This window comes from Vulpes vulpes, chromosome X (genome assembly GCF_048418805.1).
Source record: "Vulpes vulpes isolate BD-2025 chromosome X, VulVul3, whole genome shotgun sequence".
Taxonomy (NCBI): domain Eukaryota; kingdom Metazoa; phylum Chordata; class Mammalia; order Carnivora; family Canidae; genus Vulpes; species Vulpes vulpes.
The window spans coordinates 61,369,298-61,388,245 of NC_132796.1; the positions used below are offsets into that span (position 1 = coordinate 61,369,298).

Consider the following 18,948-nt stretch of genomic DNA (forward strand, 5'->3'; position numbering starts at 1 on the left):
CTTTTTTTTTTTGAGGAGGAGGTCAGTATAGCTTTGTATACTTAAATGACTCTAAGACTTCAAATTTTCAAAATGTGCCTAGAGACAATGATTTCATAAATATTTACTATGAGTAAAAGTAATCTCACTGAATAATTTGCATAACCATAAAATTATTAAAATTAATTTTATGTATACATTCTCTCTTAAATATCCAATCAAGTACTGTGTGATATAAATTTCTGACACTGTATATTTTTTCTCCCTTCTCTTTATAGAAATTACCCTGAATTCTGTCCTTCCAAAAACACATTATAGTAACCAGAGACAGTTGAAATCAATTGTATGTTCAATTTAAAGCTTTTAATGGAATATTATGAATAAACATTATTTTATGAACCAGGTAAATCATATTAGTTAGTTTTTATATAGACTATGAGGTGAGGTGTTACAGAAAAAAATGAGACACAACAAACAATATAAATAATATATTGACATTTATGCAGATATTTTGGGGGTATTCTCATTCTATTGGTCTTCTGCTATGCAATCATATTCTTGGTATGAGGTCAATTAGGCTCAAACCATAGTCATATCAGGGAACCTTTGTATAGTTCACTGCCATTCTAGAGTAATTTGTTGAACATTGCATCTATTCCTTTTATTCAGAGAATTTTTTAAATGGACTGGTAAAAAGAAAGATATTGTCCCTCTCTTATGATTAAGGAAAACCTAATTCTTCCTCCTAAGCCTAAGAAGAAACAATGTTGAGAAAGACTGTTATATGAGACATTCTTAAATCATTAGAGCCCACTGGTTTTAATGATAAACAGCAATCGATCTGGTATTTTTGACTGTAATATTCAAAATGGAAGGAAGAAGATAAGAAGGACAAGAGGAAAAGAGGGAGAGGAAGAGGGAAGAAAAGACACACAAAACGTAAGAAAGCAAGAAAGGAAGAAAAAGAAAAAGAAGAAAGAAAGAAAAAGGAGAAAGATGAAAGAAAGAAAGAAAGAAAGAAAGAAAGAAGAAAGAAAGAAAGAAAGAAAGAAAGAAAGAAAGAAAGAAAGGAAGAAAGAAAGAAAGAGGGAGGGAGGGAGGGAGGAAGGAAGGAAGGAAGGAAGGAAGGAAGGAAGGAAGGAAGGATAGAAGGAAAATAAGTTAAAGGAAATAACGGAAAAAAAAAGTAAAGTATTAGAATATTTGCTGTGAATGGTCACACTTTAACCAACATTACTGGAATGTTGTAAGGTTAAACCCATATGTTTATTACTCATTAAAAAACTCTGAATTAGGCAGTAATTATAGAACAGTATAAATTATCTAATATTTATTATTGTCTACTTTCTTTAAAGAAATATTTATGCCATTTTAAAGAAAATAGACTGAATTGTTAAAAAATATATATAAATCATTTTTTTATTTTTATAAGCTTTGTCCTTTGTTTATAAGTTTGCATTTATTCTAACTATTCCTTTCTCCACAGCCAATTTAAGTCCAAAAGCTATAAAAGCAGAATTCACATTACAAGACTAAATATAAAGCAATTTGACATCATTATTCACCAATTAATCATAATGTAGAAAAGAGATATAGGTAGGATTTATTCTACTTTTTTCCCACTTACCTTCCTCAACCCCTGACAAAACAGGCATAATTTATTTTTAAAAAATGAAAATAATTAAATTCTAATTAGCTTTGCACAAAAGTTGATTGGTATAAAATAAAAATTATGCAATATATAAAATCTTAAAAAAACTCTACTGTTCTATCATTTTTCTTTCCTTTTCCTCTTTCAATCCCTTTAAATCAACTTTTCTTCTTTTATATATGAAAAAGAGAATCAGGTTATGACTAAGAAAGATTTACTAAACTTTATTTGAACTTTATCACAACTGCCTGAGCTTTCAAGTTAACAGCTTTATTATAGTTTAGTTTTACACAGAAGCAGTATACTTAAGAATTTAAAGCAACTTACCTTTAAAGTGTACTGGTCCAAAATTCTCTGTAAAGACCACATCTTCATTTTAACATTCTGATAATTAAATAAAGATTTTACTATCTATTTATAACATAAGTAACCTTTTGAGATTGGCTCACTCAGCATAATGCCCTTGAGTCCATCCAAGTTGTTGCATATATCAAGAATTCTTTCCTTTTTACTGCTGGGTAGTAGTATTCCATTGTATGGTTGTATCACAGTTTGTTTATCCATTCATTCTTTGAAGGACATTTGGGACATTTCCAGTCTTGGGCTATTATAAATAGAGCTGCTATGAAAATTCATGTATAGAGTTTTATGTGGACATAAGTTTTTATTTCTTTAGGACAAATGCCCAGGATGGGTACTGTATGGCTCTATTTATATCATATTCTCAACATAACAAAACCAGATATGTAGAATAGATAAGTGGTTGCCAGAAGTTTGGGTGGGGGGAAGGAGGGTATAATTATAAATGGGCAGCACAAGAGAGTTTTTTTTTGTAGTTGTAGAACAATTTTGCATATTGATTGTGGTGGTGGTATTCAAATCTGTGCATGTGATAAAAAGTCATAGAATTATATACAAACAAAAATAAATTCATGCAAAATCTAGTGAAATTCAAACAAAGTATAGAGTCCAGTGAGTTGTATTATACAAATCAATTTCTGTGGGTTGATTATTATCACTGCAGTTTTATAAGATGTCACCATTGAGGGAAACTGGGTTATTAGTACACAGGACCTTTCAATATTATTTTTGCAACATACCGTGAGTCCAAAATTATTTTAAAATAAAAGCTTTTAAAAATGGTGTAATAAAGATATTTTATACTTAAGAATCCTGTGAGGATTAGCATCTGGTGTTATAGTAAACCCTCAATATTCAAAATAAAGAAAAATAAAATGTCTTTATAAATACAGAAAAAATTGAACCTCTGATTCCAAAACACTTGGTTTAAAAGTTTATAATTCACTACATTTCAGGGTGATAACTACTTAGGGTAAATTTTTCAGTCTAGAATAAAACTAAGATGATGTGTTTTTACCTAGAAAGCCAAATGTCATTTGTTAATTAGGACAGTAACTCTATTGCATATTTTTTGGTATAACATTAGAACATATTGAGAGCTATCTTATCTACCTTTTAAATGAATTTGAGTTCACTAAAGAGATGAATAAAATACAAGTCAAGGAAAAAGAAAACAGGCTGAGACAAATATATATATTGGAATATATAAAACTATAAAATGGGCTTAGGGCAAAATAAGAACATTCACATACCTGTTAATTTGATATGTCCTATTTCATCAAGCAGAATGCTGTAAATCAAAAATCACATTCAACAAAATAGAATAAAATATTTTTTATATATAACATTTACATAAAAATGTTCATAAATTTTAAAATAGTATATTTCATGTACTAGAAAATATTTAAATTATTAATTTAAAACCTACAAGAAAAATAAAATAAAATCAATGGTATCTGATAAAGACTACTTTTTATAAGTAAGTTTCATATAATTGTATAATTCATATATTTTTTCATATAATATTTAAATAAAATAAAATAGATAAGAGACTTAATGGAGAAAAAATTAGTTATAGAAATAGTGGTAACAGGGATTCATAAGGAGAATATAGCTTTACTTTTCTGGCTTCAGGTCTCTATATACAATTCCTAATTGGTGCAGATGATCCAAAGCAAGGGCCAGTTCTGCAAGGTAGAATTTCACATCTTCCTCTGTAAACAGTACCTAGAATACAACAATTTACTATTTGATCCTTCTTTCAATATTGAATTTTTAAAATTACTTCATTAAAAACCAATAAATAGACAAATCTAGGTACATAAAAATGTAAATAGATGAACGTAAACCCTCTAAGAATCCTCTTCAATATTAACTGTTTTAATGTAAATCTTCCTAAAATATACTAGGGAGTTTATGTATCTTCTACACTGAATATACTGCACAGGATGTACCTCTTAACACTATAGCATGGCAGTACAATTATTAATTTTAGTAAACTACTACAATATGGTCATATTCTCGGGATCTCTGCAGTATATAAGATATTTTGGTCTACCATTGGTAATTCCACTATTTCTACATATTCTCTTTCATTGTCTACTATCACTTCCCAGGTATTTTGCTTTTAGCAGCTCTAATAACCCAAAGCTTCTAATATACCAACACAAGATGTCAAATTACTAACTCCTATATTAAACAAAACACAGGTTTTCTTTTAAATATTTTATTTATTTATTCATGAGAGACACAGAGAGAGAGGCAGAGACCCAGGCAGAGGGAGAAGCAGGCTCTTCGCAAGGAGCCCGATTTGGGAATCGATCTTGCATCTCGGGATCACGCCCTGAGCCAAAGGCAGATGCTCCACCACTGAGCCACCCAGGCATTCCAAAATACAGTTTTAAGCCCAATCTCTGACTTAAAGGGTAGTTCCAGGTCTCTTCTGCTAGTAAAGTACTTAAGTTTAATGACATTTTATTTCTCAATCATTTTGTGCCTGGGAATAGAGTTGCCGTGGTGAAGTGAAAAGAGTACTGTAATTAGAATTAATAGTGTAACGTTTGACATGTCACATAGCCATTGGGCTTTAGTTTCTAAAGCTGTAAAATAAGGATAATAACACTTGCTATATCTACCTAATAAGGTTGTTTTAAGAATCAAATTAGTTTATGTGGAAAAAAGCTTTGTAAATTATAAAATGCTATGTGTGTAACCATGAGATATAATTATTATAGGTTTACATCTATATTATTCATGAGTGTTAAATTTATACAAAAAATTAGGTCCTACTCAATCATTAGATGTATTTTTTTCATTAGGTGTAATTTTCAAAATTTATCAAAGGTTTCTGATTGGCAAAACAAGTAACTTGTCTAGAAATTGGTTATTTTCATTACAAAAATCACTGGATTATTAAGAAAACTCAAAATTTGAATGACACATCATCAAATCTTATAACTGACTTGCCCATTTGGAATTATGGATACTGAATTATGTAATACAGACTCAGGTTACTAGTAAAATTGCAGAGAATGAGCAGTTAAAGATAAATTTTGAAACTCTACCTACTTTTTAAAATGATCTATAGAAAAACAAAGATTGGGCAGCCTGGGTGGCTCAGCGGTTTAGCACTGCCTTCAGCTCAAGGCGTGATCCTGGGGTCCCGGGATCGAGTCCCATGTCAGGCTCCCTGCATGGATCCTGCTTCTCCCTCTGCCTGTGTCTCTGCCTCTCTCTCTCTCTCTCTCTCTCTCTGTGTCTCTCATGAATAAATAAATAAAAACTTTTAAAAACCTATTAGAAATAAAAAAAACAAAGATTATGAATTATCAAAGTTTCAGGTAGTTCATTTGAATATTATAATGGTAAAATTATAAAAATAATTTTCACTTGATACATTATTAAGAATGAAAAAATATTTTTTATTTAACTTCTCAGGATGGCTAATCAAAATTTTCATTTAAACCTAATACATAAGAAAACCCTAAACAAAAATCTTTCAAACTCTCAGGAAGAAGCTTTGCCTAGGTTATAGTTTTATGACAAGCATTTTATTTTGTCATGAAGCTGTCTCTGTTAAAAGCCTCATGATAGAAACAAGTAAGAAACTTACTAAGTAGCAATTATATGTGAGTAACTTTACATTTATTATGTTATTACAACCTCTCAAACAACCCTATGTGGTAGGTATTATCACCACCTTACATCTGGAAAAAGAGACTCAGAATCAGAATAGCTAGAATAGGAAGCTAGGAAGAAGCAGGTCCACAATTTGAATTCAGGAATACTTATCTCTAATAACTACCTCTTCCCCAGAAGTCACTTCTGCCATACGCTGTTTCAATTTGGTTTTAGTTTCACTCCCACCATTAATGCTTCCATATTCACTAATCATCCTATCACAAATGAACCTGAAAGAAAATCATCTAAACCCTAGCACCCTGAAGTAAGCACTGCTAGTTTTTTCTTGTCTGCTTTTCAAATTGTTGTGTATGTATAAGTGCATGTGTGTTTTAACATATTTAAGATAACACATACTATTTAGTGGCTTCCTTTTTCCCCACTTAATAACATAATCACTTTCCCATATCTTTAAAATTAATTTATAGTTTTCAACATCTGCACAATATCAACATACAAATTTACTATAATTTACCTAAATGTTCATTTGGATTATTTCCAGCTTTTCATTTTTTAAGTAACTTTATAATATGCATAATATCTTTTACATTTATGATTATTTCCCCAAAAAGGATTCCTAAGAAATAAAACAGGAAATACTGGGTCTGTGAAAATAAATAATCTAAGATGTTGACATATAGAATAAAATTATTTTCCAAAAAGTTTACAAAAATTTCTCCTCCCATCAGAAATTTATGAAAGCATTCATCTTACCACATCCACAATAGTACTGAATATTGCTCTTCAAAAAATATTCTTTTTAATTTGATACACAAAACTGCCACCAATTGTTTTAACTTAAGTTTTGATTCCTAGGCTAAACATTCTTTCCATGTCTTTAGGCCTTTCTATTTCGTAAGTGAATTATCAGTAATAAATTTGTCTATTTTTCATTATTTACTTACTGGTTTTTTCCATAAGGTATATAAGCCCTTTAAGTATTAAAAATGTCAGTTCCCTATCACATTACTTGTAAATATTTTTGCCATTCTGTGCTTGTTTGTGACATTCAGGAATTCTTAACTTTATGTAGTCAAATTTATATATAATTTCTGTATGATATTCCTTCATTATTTTAATGATTAAGCAGTAACCTTCATTAAATGGTAAACTACAAATTTGGCTGCATTTTCTTTTTTTTTAAATTTTTTTTATTATTTATTTATGATAGTCATATATATATAGAGAGGCAGAGACAAGGCAGAGATAAAGGCAGAGGGAGAAGCAGGCTCCATGCACCGGGAGCCCGACATGGGATTCGATCCCGGGTCTCTAGGATCGCGCCCTGGGCCAAAGGCAGGCGCCAAACCGCTGCGCCACCCAGGGATCCCGGCTGCATTTTCTTTTTTTTTTTTTTTTTTTTTTTTTTGCATTTTCTTTTAAGACAATTGTTTTTCTTGATTTAACTCTTTAAGTAAAATTCATCTTTGTATGTGGTAGAGATGAGAATTTAAAATGAACTTTTTCTGAAATATCTGTTTTATCATATAGTATTTACTGAACAATCAATCCCTTTGCCATTAACTTGTGATTCATCCTTTATCATAGAAACATGTGGTAAATCGTATATATCAGAATATTTTTGGGTTATACAGTATGTGTCTAAACTTGCATTGATATGCTGTTCTGCTTAAAGCAGTAGCTTTATAAGGTTTTAAACAAGAGGTAAGGTAAGAAGGGGGTGCTATTATCAAAATGTTTTGGTTTTTTTCCATTTCTTTACTTTTCTAGATAGGCTAGTAAAATTATTCTGTCACTTTAAAACAAACAAAAATTCCTATTGGGGCTCTGTTTGAAAAAAAATTATTATTCATTTATTTGTTTATTAAATATTTTACTTATTTATTCATGAGAGACATGGGGGGAGGGCAGAGACATAGACAGAGGGAGAAACAGGCTCCCTATGGGGAGCCTGATGTGGGACTCGATCCCAAAACCCTAGGATCATGACCTGAACCGAAGGCAGATGCTCAACCCCTAAGCCACCCCAGGTGCCCTGAAAAATTTTTTTTAAACCTATAAATTAATTCTGGAAAAATTGGGGTCTTTACAATTATCAGCCATTCATCCAAATATATTTTCTTAATATTAGCAATGTAAACATGACTTAAGGGTTTTGTGTGTTTGTCTATGTGTGGGAGGTAAGTAGTTTTCAGGAGAGAGAAATTTGGGGGGGTACTTTTCCATTTAAAAAATATATATGATATATATTATAGTATTCTTTAACACATACAAAAATATATTTTTAAAGTCTTTTACTAAGGCATAAAGTATATGACCTCACTTTAGATGATGTAACAGTTTTATTGTATACACAAGTATAATAAAAAAAACTTTTATTATTATTAAGCTATCTATAGAAGTAATAAATCATTTTCTAAAAGCCTGTTCAATGAATATACTAATTTATTGTCTTTTGGGAAATGCATTTAAAATGCTTTCTCTTACCTAATACTCCAGACTTAGGAATCAAAACTTACTGACTGCATCTCTGTGCAAGTATGGGTTTAGATAGTCCCACATCTAGAATGAAGGTATCAAGAGCTTAAAAGAAAATTAGAAATGACTACAAGTAAAAATTTCTCAAACACATTCTTGAAACTTCTACACTATAACACAAAAAATCATGGACTCGGGCCTTGTTTCACTGTTGCCATTCTGTGTCTTGAGACCAGCTTTTAACAAGGTCCTTTAAAAACCCTCCTTAGAATGGTGTTCTAAATAGACGCTACCATAAACTGAATTCTGTTCTATAATAAACAATATGCCAAGATAATAATGTATATTCATGCATGGCATGTTCTGCACTGGATATAGACAGATACAAGTCAGAGACCTTAGCCACTTAAGCACTGGCTAGCATACTATTCTTTTTTCATAGCAAGTTCCAGAGTTCTGGGAATCAATAATAGATCTCCCATACTCAACATCTTAATTCTGGAAGTGAGATGTTGATACACTATCACCCAATTAAAATGCTATGTCCAGACCACCACTTTAAGACAAAATGAAGTAGACAAGGACAGGATACATTTCCTGCCTGAAAGAAAACACAGTAAAAAATCTATGAAATAACGCTTTTCAAGATATTAGCCATCGTCAACAAAGGATATTAAAAAATGGGAAACAAAGTAAGCCCTAGAGCTATCCTACCTTGCTATCTAGAAAGAGTTTCTAAGAAGCAGTGCAGGGAGGCCAAGTCATGCAGAGCCTATAAGACTCCCTGAATTAATGAGAGGCGGGGGAGACAAGAAGGATGGACTTTATAAGATATAGAAAGGATAATTTCAGGGAAAGAGAGAAGTATAGAGTTATGTAGAGGTCTCCTTCAAATATTTAGCAGAGAAATGCTTAGAACATAGGAGTGAGGAAATTATCCTGAGCTAGGAAACAATCAACGAAAGGATTAAAGGGACTATTCTATGGAACTTACACAGGGCCAGGAATACTTCCTGTTACCTCCAACCAGAGCCGAAAAATTCATAATTCACAGGGTATTAGAAAGAGTAATCCAAAGTGTTTTGCTTCAGAGTGGTGCAAAATTAGTCCCTGATGAAATGCTGCTCTGGTCCAGTTTAACAACCTAAAAAAATCAAATTAGTTTTATATTCCAGAACAATTCTCAATTTTTATAAAGATACAAAAATTTGATCACCTGACAAGATAAATTTCAGAAAGTCTGCCATCCAATAAAAAATTGCCAATCATGCATCTGAGGAAACTACCTGAGCCCAGTTAATCCTAAAGGATTAAAAACAAGAATCCAAAGAATTCACAAAGTAACAGGATTGGTCCTGTTCTCAAAAGTGAGAGTGAAAAACTTCATAATTCACAGGGTATTAGTTTAGAATACTAAGAAGGGTCATGTTTCAGTATTGGGAAAAATTAATTTTGGACTAAATTCTGCTCTGGTCTCACATAATAAAGCTTAAAAGCAAGACTCAAAAGGTTAACTGCATCCAAGAACAAAGCTAAATACTACTTATAAGAAAACAATAGTATCCAGAATACAAGAAAAATAAATTCAGTAAGACCTAACATCCAATAAAAAAAATAATGCAATTTCACTGCTATTGAAACATGAAAGCAGTCATAGACAGTATTTATACCAATGGGTATGGCTGTGTTCCAATAAAACTGTATTTACAGAAATGGGCAACTAGCCACATTTGGCCTGAGACCACAGATTCCAGACTCCTGATTTATAGATTTATATGATAAACACTAAAACAACTACTAAAGTAACACAAAAAGTGTTATAGATAAAAACAGTTAAATTAAAAATAAGGCAATAAAAGGGGAATGGTGGTCCAAGATATTGCCATTGGAAGATCCAGAACTAATCTCCTCCTGTGGACACACAAAATCTATGGCGACATATGGAAAAGTTCCCTATGAAAAATACCTGAAAACTAGCTAAACATATTCTTCATGAGAAATGGCAAAAGGCCCATACACTTAGTGGCTATAGAAGTGGGCTGAGGAAATTAAGCCAGGGGATACCATCTTTGTGCTCTCTCTTAGTCTTGCTACAGCTTATTGGTACCTTACAGAAAGGAACTTATACGATCATATAAAGCTCTGTTTTTTGCAACTATAGCTCAGGGGACCCCCTCCAAATTGCCTGGTCTGAAGGCTAGCAGGGTTTACAATTGTAGCCCAAAGGAGTGTATATATTGGCATGCTTTAAAACTACTGCCTGAAGATCTGGCTTTCAATCAAACTGAAACTAGGTACTGACTGAGATCTTTCTACTTGGAACCCTCACAGGTTTTGGCACATCCTCAATAAATGGGACCTATCAAGTATAAATCAGGCTGCTTTGACAATAATGAAGTTTTTTTTAAGATTTTATTTATTTATTGAGAGAGAGAGAGAAAGAGAGAGAGAGAGAAATGAGGGATAGAGAGAGAAGAATCACAAGCATACTTCATGCTGAATGCAGATCCTGATGTGGAGCTTGACTTCCAAACTGCAAATTATGACTTGAGCCAAAATCAAGAGTCAGATGCCTAATTAACTGAGCCACACAGGTGCCCAAAGTAATCATGAAGGTTTAGGAGACAAGCATGCACTAGGGTACGGTTGAAAGATAAGATTCATCTCTTACACAAGAGCACTTCTTCAAGACTGAGAGAAGTATATGTTTCACCTCATACATAAAACACAGAAAGCCACACAAAATGGGGAAATAGAAGAATATGCTCCAAATGAAAGAATAAGATAAAAACTCAGGAAAAAACCTCAATGTAACATAGATAAGTAATTTACCTAATAAGGAGTTTAAAGTAATAATTATAAAGATGGTCACCACACTATAGAGAAAAATGGAAACACAGTGAAAACTTCAAGAGAAAGAAAAAATAAGAAAGTACCAAACAAAGATCATAGAGCTGAAGAACAGAAGAACTAAATTGAAAAATATACTAGAGGGGTTCAACAGCTGACTAGATGAAGCAGAAGAAATAGTTATTTAGAAGATACGACAAGTGAACTCATTCAAAAAGAGCAGAAAAGGAAAAAAAAGAATTAAAAAAAAGTGAAGATAGCTTTTGTGTTCTATGGACAACACATTATAGGGGTCCCAGAAAAAGAAGGAGGAGGAAGAGGGAGGGAGGGAGGGGAGACAGAGAGAGAAAGAGAGAGAGAGAGAGAGAGAGAAAATGGCAGAAAATTTATCTGAAGAAACAATAGCTGAAAACTTCTGTAACCTGGGGAAGGAAACAACATCTGGATAAAGGAAGCTCACAGAGTTCCAAATAAGAAAAACCCAAAAAAAGACCTACCAAAAGACACATAAATAAAATTTCAAAAGTTAAAAATAAAGAGAGAGTCTTAAAATCATCAAGAGAAAAATTACTTATTACACCAAGGGACCCTTATAGGACTATCAATAGATTTTTTCAACAGAAAATTTGCAGGCCAGAAGAGAGTGGCACAATATACTCAAAAGCCTGAAAGGAAAACAAAAACCTTACAAGAATAGTCTATCCAGTAAGATCAGCATTTAGAATTGAAGAAAAAATAAAGAGTTTTCCAGACAAGAAAAAGCCAAAGAGTTCATCACCACTACAGTGGCCTTATAAAAAATGACAAGAGATTTCTTTAAGTAGAAAAAAAATATGTGTTAATTACTAACAAGAAAATATGTGGAATTTTAACTCTCACTAGTAAAAGTAAATAGAGGAGTCCCCCATCCTTTTTGGCAAGAGATATGTTTCAACATAGTCCTGAGGCTGAAAGTAGTACAAACCTTGTATATACTATATTTTTTCAATGCATGCAAATCTATGATAAAGTTTAACTTAATTTTAGCATAGTAAGAGATGAGCAACAATAACATAATGAAACAAGAACAATTCAAACATTATGCTATAACAAAAGTTACATGAATGCAGTCTCTGTATCTCTCAAAATAATTACTGTACTGCACTCACCCTTTTTTCTTGTGATGATCTGAGATGATAAAATGCCTAGTGATGTAAGATGAATTAAAGGGAATAATGTAGGCATTATGCCATAGCATTAACCTAATATTGACCTTCTGAGGATATGTCTTAAGTAGGATTATCTGCCTCTGGACCATGGGTAAATGAAACCAAACAAAGAAAAGAAACTGCAGATAATGAGGGACTGTATATAATAAGGGTAGGTAATTAATTGTTTACAAAGGTAGTATGAAAAATAAAGGGCACAAGTAGTAAAAATAAAGATAAATACAATAATCAGTTAAGTGATATACAAAATAAAAGGATGTAAAATGTTACATCAAAAACATAAAATGTGCTAACTCTCTGAAGAAAGTCCATGGTATTTTGATAGGGATTGCATTAAACGTGTAAATTGCCCTGGGTAACATTGACATTTTCACAATATTAATTCTGCCAATCCATGAGCATGGAATATTTTTCCATCTCTTTGTGTCTTCCTCAATTTCTTTCAGAAGTGTTCTATAGTTTTTAGGGTATAGATCCTTCACCTCCTTGGTAAGGTTTATTCCTAGGTATCTTATGCTTTTGGGTGCAATTGTAAATGGGATTGACTCCTTAATTTCTCTTTCTTCAGTCTCATTGTTAGTGTATAGAAATGCCATTGATTTCTGGGCATTGATTTTGTATCCTGCCACGCTACCAAATTGCTGTATGAGTTCTAGCAATCTTGGGGTGGAGGCTTTTGGGTTTTCTATGTAGAGTATCATGTCATCGGCGAAGAGGGAGAGTTTGACTTCTTCTTTGCCAATTTGAATGCCTTTAATGTCTTTTTGTTGTCTGATTGCTGAGGCGAGGACTTCCAGAACTATGTTGAACAGCAGTGGTGAGAGTGGACATCCCTGTCTTGTTCCTGATCTTAGGGGAAAGGCTCCCAGTGCTTCCCCATTGAGAATGATATTTGCTGTGGGCTTTTCGTAAATGGCTTTTAAGATGTCGAGGAAAGTTCCCTCTATCCCAACACTCTGAAGTGTTTTGATCAGGAATGGATGCTGTATTTTGTCAAATGCTTTCTCTGCATCCAATGAGAGGATCATATGGTTCTTGGTTTTTCTCTTGCTGATATGATGAATCACATTGATGGTTTTACGAGTGTTGAACCAGCCTTGTGTCCCAGGGATAAATCCTACTTGGTCATGGTGAATAATTTTCTTAATGTGTTGTTGGATCCTATTGGCTAGTATCTTGTTGAGAATTTTTGCATCCATGTTCATCAGGGATATTGGTCTGTAATTCTCCTTTTTGGTGGGGTCTTTGTCTGGTTTCGGAATTAAGAGAAGGACAAGCAATGTATGTTCTCATTCATTTGGGGAATATAAATAATAGTGAAAGGGAATATAAAGGAAGGGAGAAGAAATGTTGGGAAATATCAGGAAGGGAGACAGAACATAAAGACTCCTAACTCGGGGAAACGAACTAGGGGTGGTGGAAGGGGGGAGGAGGGCAGGTGTTGGAGGGGAATGGGTGACGGGCACTGAGGTGGACACTTGACAGGATGAGCACTGGGTGTTTTTCTGTATGTTGGTAAATTGAACACCAATAAAAATTAATTAAAAAAAATAAAATAAAATAAAAATAAAATAAAATAAAACAAATACCAGTAAAAAAAAAAAACATAAAATGTGGCATAAGGAGTAAAAAATTATAAAATACATATGTATAAAGAGAGGGATAAAGAGAGAGAGAGAAAGAAGAAGAGAGAGGGAGAAAAATTAAGAAAGGGACAAAGAGGGAGAGAGAAAGAGGGAAACAGAGAAAGGCTTTTATATGTGAGCCCCATGGTAACCAAAAAGCAAAAACTTTTAGTAGATAAAAAAGATAGTAAAAAAGGCATGTATGTGTTACACTGAGGAAAATCATCAAACCACAAAGGAAAAGAGCAGAAGAAGAAAAAGAGAGAAACCATAAAAGAGCTAGAAAATAATTAACAAAATGGCAATAAGTACCATACTTATTGATAATTATTTAAATATAAATGGATTTTTTTAATCAAAGGACACAGAGTGGCTGAATAAATATAAAACAAGACCCATCTATATGCTGTCTACAAGAGACTCATTTTAAACCTAAGGACACACACACACACACACACACACACACACAGGGTAAGTATACACAGACTAAAACTGAAGGCATGGACAAATAACAAAATGGCAATAAATACATACCTACCAAAAATTACTTTGAATATAAATGGACTAAGTGCTCAAATAAAAAGGTATAGGGTGACAGAGGGAATTAAAAAAAAAAAAAACACCGATCTATATACTCCCTAAAAGACTCATTTCAAACCTAAATGTTGAAAGTGTGAGGATGGAGAAACACCATACAAATGGATGTCAAAAGAAAGCTGGGATAGCAATATTTATATCAAACAAAAAAAGAACACTTTAAAACAGTGGATAACAACAAAGAAACTATATAGTAATAAAGGAGAAAATCCACCAAGAAGATGTAATAACTGCAAATATTTATGCACTGAAGATGGGAACACCCAAATACATAAGACAGTTAACAAACATAAGAGAAACACATTGATAGTAATACAACAGTAGTGGACTTTAACGCCCCACTGACATTGACTGACAAATATTCTAAACAAAACCAACAAGGAAATAGTAGCTTTGAATGACACACAGATTCAGACAGATATAACAAATATATTCAGAGCATTCCAAAATAAAACAGCATACTACACATTCTTTTCAAGTACACATGGAATATTTTCCAGAACAGATCACATATTAGGCAACAAAACAAATATTAACAAATTGAAAAATATTAGAGTCATACCATACATCTTTTCTGACTATGACACTATGAAACTAGAAATCCACCACAAGAAAAATCTGGAAAGAGCATGAAAACATGAAGGTAAAATGACATGCTACTAAATAACGAATGTGTCAACCAAGAAATTCAAGAAGATTTCAAAAATTATGGGGAAACAAATAAAAGGGAAAACAATGATCCAAAATCTTTTAGATGCAGCAAAAGCGTGTATAAGAGGGAAGGTAATAGCAATAAAGGCCAACTGCAAGAAGCAAGAAAAATCACCAATAAACAACCTAACCTTACACCTTAAACAGCCAGAAAAAGAGAACAAACAGAAACCAAAACTAGTAGAAGGAAGAAAATAATAAATGCTTGAGCAGAAATACATGACATAGAAAGCAAAAAAAGCAATACAACAGATAAATGAAATCAGGATTTGGTTCCCTGAGGTCAAGAAAATTGATAAACTTCTAGCCAGGCTCATCAAAAAATAAAAAAATTAAAATAAAATAAAAAAATTACAAATGAAAGAGAATTACATCCAAAATCACACAAATAAAAACAATTTTAAGAGAGTACTATGAAAATGGGGAAAAATAATAGAAAGGGGAGATAGACATGAGCACACAGTGCTCAAGTAGAACACTTTCTTTTACAAGTAGAACACTTTCTTAAAGCCACTGGCTGGGTAAATGAGAGGGGTTTATTTTCTTGAGTTTTTGGAACCAGGAGGCTTGAAAACTGGAGTTTTAAAGGTCTGTGGGCTTGGCTAGGATAGAGCCCTGAGGGTACTGCCCTACTCCTGGAGAGAAATCAGACAAACAATCAGAGCCAGGGGGCAGATGGAACAATCTAAGGAACTTCTGAAACCAAGAGTAGGGAGATTATTCACTCATCTTAGAGCATGTCTCTGATAGGTAGTATTCAAGAAGATACATCTCCAGGGACAAAGGATCCAGAAGGTGCCATTATCCCAATGAAACAGTAAGAAAAGGTCATAGAGACCTCAGTGAAACAGATAGAAGTAACATGCCTGACGGTGAATTTAAAGCAACAATCTAAGGATATGAGCTGGATTTGAGGAAAGAATGAGTTTCTTCTTGCAGATGTAAAAGAGCCAAAAACAACTGTCAGAAATGAAAAATGCAACAACCGAGATTTGGAATAGACTAGATGCAATGAAAACAAGCATGAAAGAAGCAAAGGAACAAATTAGTGATACAGAAGATAAAAGCGTGGGAAACTATGAAACTGAGCAAAACAGAGGAAAAAAATTATAGAACACGAGTAGAGACTTTGGGAACTTAGGGACTCCATCAAACATAATTACATTTATGTCACAGGAGTCCCATGGAAAGAAGAGAGAGAAAAGGGGATAGAAAAATTATTTCATGAAAGAATAGCTAAAAACATCACTAATATGGTGAAAGAAACAGACATCTAGGTCCAGAAGGCAGAGATCTCCCATCAAATTCAATAAAAGTAGGCCAACATCAACAATACTGTAGTTACATTTGCAAAATATAGTGACAAAGAAAAAAAATCTTAAAAGTAGCAAGACAAAAACAGTCCCCAACTCACAAGACTCATAAAACTAGCTGCAGATCTTTCAACAGAAACATGGCAAGCCAGAAGAAAGAGGCATGATATATTCAAAGTAGTGAGTGGGAAAAATATGCAGTCAAGAATATCCTTCCAGGCTATCACTAAGAATAGAGGGAGAGATAAAGAATTTCCTAGACAAAAACTAAAGGACACTGTGATGACTAAACCAGCTCTACAAGACATAATAAAGGCAGCTCTTTGAGTGGAAAGAAAACCAAAGTCAAAAAGGCAAAAATAAAACAGAAAAAAATCTCTAGAAACTATGAGAAAACAAGCGATAAAATGGCACTAAGTACATATCTATAAATAATTACAATGAATGTAATTGGATTAAAACTTGAATCAAAAGGTGTACAGTGTCAGAATGGATTTAAAAACGAAACACCACAAGACCCACCTATATGCTGCCAACAAGAGACTCACTTTAAACATAAAAACGGGGTGGGGCAAGATGGCGGAAGAGTAGGGTCCCCAAGTCACGTGTCCCCACCAACTTACCTAGATAACTTTCAAATCATCCTGAAAACATATGAATTCAGCCTGAGATTTAAAGAGAGAACAGCTGGAATGCTACAGAGAGAAGAGTTTGCTCTTCTAACAAGGTAGGAAGGTGGGGGGAAAAAATAAATAAAAAAAGAATCAAGTGAGGGAGGGGCTCCTGCGAGGAGCCACGCTAAAGCCGGACTGTGAACGCCTTCAGGACAGGAAAGCCCAGTACCGGAGAAGCAGGAACTTTTAAAATCCGCACCGGATCCTTCCCGGTAGGAAAGGCGCTCACAGATAATTTGGGCAGGATCCAAGGAGGCGCAGTGGAGCCTCCAGGTTCCGGGGTCACTAACAGAGGAAGCGCGCCCAGGGGAGACTGCACCACAGACGGCAGGCGGATCTTGGTAAAAGGCCTGGAGCATGCACACAGCAAGGCCTCGGGAGCAGCTCAGGCAGCGGCTCCAAGTGGACGGGGTTGCACGGCCCTGGGAGTGCAATTCCAGCAGTGCAGGTCCCTGATTTCAGTGTGCCAGAGGACACAGCCCAGGATTGTGCACTCCCCTCGGGACAGATGGAGGCTGGGAGGGCACAGGACAGCAAGGACGATTCCGCCAACACTGGGCGACCCCGAGCTGTGCAGCTCAGTGGCCCCTGCCCCTGGGAGCATCCAAGACAGTGTGGACTGGGAGCTGCTGTAGTTACTGCGGGAGCTGACTCTAGATCTGGAGAGCTGGCCACCACTAGTGGTATTGTTCCTCCTGGTGTCACCCTCTGCCTGGGACAGAAGGGAGCAACCAGAGAACAGGGGCCTCAAAGGATTAAAAACTCCCACTGAGCCGTGCTCCTAACAGGGGGTGGGGCAGCTCCCTCAGGTGCACACACCTGAGAATCAGTACGGCAGAACCCTCCCCCAGAAGACCAGCTGGAAGGACAGGGAAAGAGCACATTCTTGACTGAGCAGAGCTGAAAAGCTCCAGGGGAAGTCGAGGGACTTACAAAATATAGAATCACAGGATACCCCTCCTTGTTTTTTTGTTTGTTTTTTATTTTTCTCTCTTGTTTTTTTTTTTTTTTCTTCCTTTTCCCATTACAACTCGTTCTTAACCACACTGGACTGAGCAAAATGCCTAGAAAGAACGCACGACAAAAAAAAAAAAAAAAAAATCAGAAACCATACTCTTTCCCAGAGAGTTACAGAATTTGGATTGCAATTCGATGTCAGAAAGCCAATTCAGAAGCACAATTATACCTAATGGTGGCTCTGAAAAAAGCATAAAGGATTCAAGAGACTTCATGACTGCAGAATTTAGATCTAAACAGGCCAAAATTAAAAATCAATTAAATGAGATGCAATCCAAACTAGAGGTCCTAAACGATGAGGGTTAATGAGGTGGCAGAAAGAGTGAGTGACATAGAAGACAAGTTGATGGCAAGGAAGGAAGCTGAGGAAAAAAGAGAAAAACAATTAAAAGACCATGAGAAAGGTTAAGGGAAACAAATGACAGTCTCAGAAGGAAAAATCTACGTTTAATAATTGGGATTCCAGAGGGCGCCGAAAGGGACAGTGGACCAGAAAGTGTATTAGAACAAATCAAAGTCAAGAACTTCCCTAACGTGGAGAGGGAACAGGCATTCATATCCAGGAGATAGAGAGATACCCCCTAAAATTAATAAAAACCATTCAACACCTCAATACTTAATAGTGAAACTTGCAAATTCCAAAGATAAAGAAAATCCTTAAAGCAGTAAGAGACAAGAGATCCCCAACTTATATGGGTGGAAGTATTAGGTTAACAGCAGGCCTCTCCACAGAGACATGGCAGGCCAAAAGGGGCTGGCAGGATATATTCAGGATCCTAAGTGAGAAGAACATGTAGCCAAGAATACTCTATCCAGCAAGGCTCTCATTCAGAATAGAAGGAG

General features: G+C 34.4%; 1 protein-coding gene across 17 annotated transcripts in view; it reads right to left on the reverse strand.

The window, feature by feature from the left end:
* RPS6KA6 (ribosomal protein S6 kinase A6) overlaps window positions 1–18,948 on the reverse strand; it is a 216,849-nt gene that overhangs the window by 69,149 nt on the left and 128,752 nt on the right. For 10 of the 17 annotated variants that reach the window (XM_072744749.1, XM_072744757.1, XM_072744747.1 and 7 more), the window contains 3 exons: window positions 3,612–3,718; window positions 3,244–3,281; window positions 1,958–1,984 (listed from right to left, as the gene is read on the reverse strand). In XM_072744749.1, the coding sequence (XP_072600850.1) occupies window positions 1,958–1,984; window positions 3,244–3,281; window positions 3,612–3,718 (172 nt within the window). Of the gene's footprint in view, window positions 1–1,957; window positions 1,985–3,243; window positions 3,282–3,611; window positions 3,719–9,104; window positions 9,255–18,948 lie in introns of all 17 variants that reach the window. The other 7 variants (XM_072744751.1, XM_072744756.1, XM_072744752.1 and 4 more) reach the window with 2 other exon arrangements.